The sequence below is a fragment of the Pinus tabuliformis genome, chromosome 3_2 (assembly GCF_031772625.1).
Source record: "Pinus tabuliformis cultivar Carrire ecotype Pingquan chromosome 3_2, CPIR1, whole genome shotgun sequence".
Classification (NCBI taxonomy): Eukaryota; Viridiplantae; Streptophyta; class Pinopsida; order Pinales; family Pinaceae; genus Pinus; species Pinus tabuliformis.
In genome coordinates, this window is record NC_142302.1 from 1,067,244,261 (window position 1) to 1,067,246,193 (window position 1,933).

Genomic DNA, 1,933 nt, shown 5'->3' on the forward strand with positions numbered 1-1,933 from the left:
CCATGATCGCGCTGCAGGCCAATAACAACTCTTGCGAATAAACTATGCGATTCTTGTAGATTGGAATTCTGTGCAGTTGCACTGACTAAGACTAAGGGTGCCGGCGGCTCTCGTTCTTTCAACCCTACCACCTAGGAGACTACCACGATGAAACAGTCAATGGTCGTAGGCTGCAACCCATACCACACGGCACGGTATCCAACTTTGTCTACAATGGCTGTGGAGAGCAGTCGAGCTTCTTATAAATGGACGTCCTCGCGGGAGAGTTTCTCAAGTCTCTCATTTCCTGTGAGAAATATGGCAGCGTCTAATGAACAGATGAAGAGAATCTTGATTGGGTTGATTGCCGTCTTCTGTTGTGCAATCGTCGCTGGTAAATTAGCATTACCCAACTATTCTTTAATTTTTTGAAATGCAATTGTTATTCAAGACTTAACATCGATTGAGTTGTATTAAACTGATTATTTTTCTTCAATTGGTTGTGCAGATGGTGATAAAATAGGAGTGAACTACGGAATGCTCGGAGACAATCTGCCGCCTGCAGACCAGGTGGTAACTTTGCTGAACGGCCACAACATCGGGAAAATGAAGCTTTTCGGTCCAGACAGTGGTGCATTGAATGCTTTTGCAAATTCTGGGATCGATGTAATTGTAGGAGTCAGTAACAACGATTTGCAGGCCATCTCCTCCAGCCAGGACTCAGCAAATGCTTGGGTTAATGACAATATTGTCCCCTATTCCAGCACCAGTATCAAATATATTGCGGTGGGCAACGAGGTTTTGCCTAGCTCGCAGTACGTATCGTATCTTGTTCCTGCCATGAACAACATTCAAACCGCGATCCAGAACGCCAATCTGCAGAACATCAAGGTCTCTACCCCCCATGCCTTCAATGTTATAGGCAACAGTTATCCGCCTTCACAGGGAGCATTCAGTGACGATGTGAAAGATACCATGAGCTCTATACTCAAATTTCTGTCAGATAACGGGGCTCCGTTCATGGCCAATGTCTATCCATATTTCAGCTACGTTGGCGACAGCAACAACATTCATCTGGACTACGCTCTCTTTCAGCCCACGGCTACGGCAGTCACAGACGGAGATCACAGCTACAGCAATTTGTTCGATGCGATGGTGGATTCTATTTTCTCCGCAATGGAAGCCTTAGGATATTCCAACATCCCGCTCATTGTTACTGAAAGCGGATGGCCTTCTGCGGGCGCGGATGCGGCCACAACTGAGAATGCTCAGGCTTATAACAACAATCTCATCCAACATGTTTTATCGAATGCAGGGACACCCAAGAGGCCGGGTACGAACATCGAGACCTATATCTTCGCTCTTTTCAACGAAGACCAGAAAACTGGGGACGAGATAGAGCGTCACTTTGGGCTCTTCAACCCTGATCAAAGTCCTGCATACTCTGTCAACTTTTCTCCAAATTGACCGCAACTCAATTCTCCTTAATTATTTGTATGCAAAATGCAATGATATAAATCTATAGAGGATGAATCCATTTAAGACATGTGACGAACAATCTCAATAATTATTCTAATAGTATAATTATTATTTAAAGAATAATTTAATTTATAATAATAAATAATATTATAATTTTATTACATGATAGTTAATGTTTATTATTTAATAATATCAATATTATTATTTAAAATATAATTTAATTTATAATAATAAATAATATTATGATTTTATTAGATGATGGTAGTTAATGTCTCTTGTAATAACATTAATTACATGGTTAACATTCTTATAAAATCTTGGGAAAATAGATAATGAATAATTCATAATAAGAATAAAATGGAAAATTCAATAAAAAAATCATAAAAATAAATTATGGGATTTTTAAATTTTTGTTTTTATGTTAGAAAAGTATTTCAAACTTATTATATACAGTATCAAAGTCAGTTTGTGAATT

At 38.9% G+C, this 1,933-nt stretch overlaps 1 protein-coding gene across 1 annotated transcript; it reads left to right on the forward strand.

The window, feature by feature from the left end:
* The first annotated feature begins 297 nt into the window (after window positions 1-297).
* LOC149184338 (glucan endo-1,3-beta-glucosidase-like) lies at window positions 298-1,457 on the forward strand. The gene is made up of 2 exons (XM_089418906.1): window positions 298-373; window positions 488-1,457. Exons 1-2 carry the CDS (start codon window positions 298-300, stop codon window positions 1,444-1,446), a joined length of 1,035 nt encoding a protein of 344 aa, XP_089275032.1. The 3' UTR covers window positions 1,447-1,457.
* Window positions 1,458-1,933: the final 476 nt, after the last annotated feature.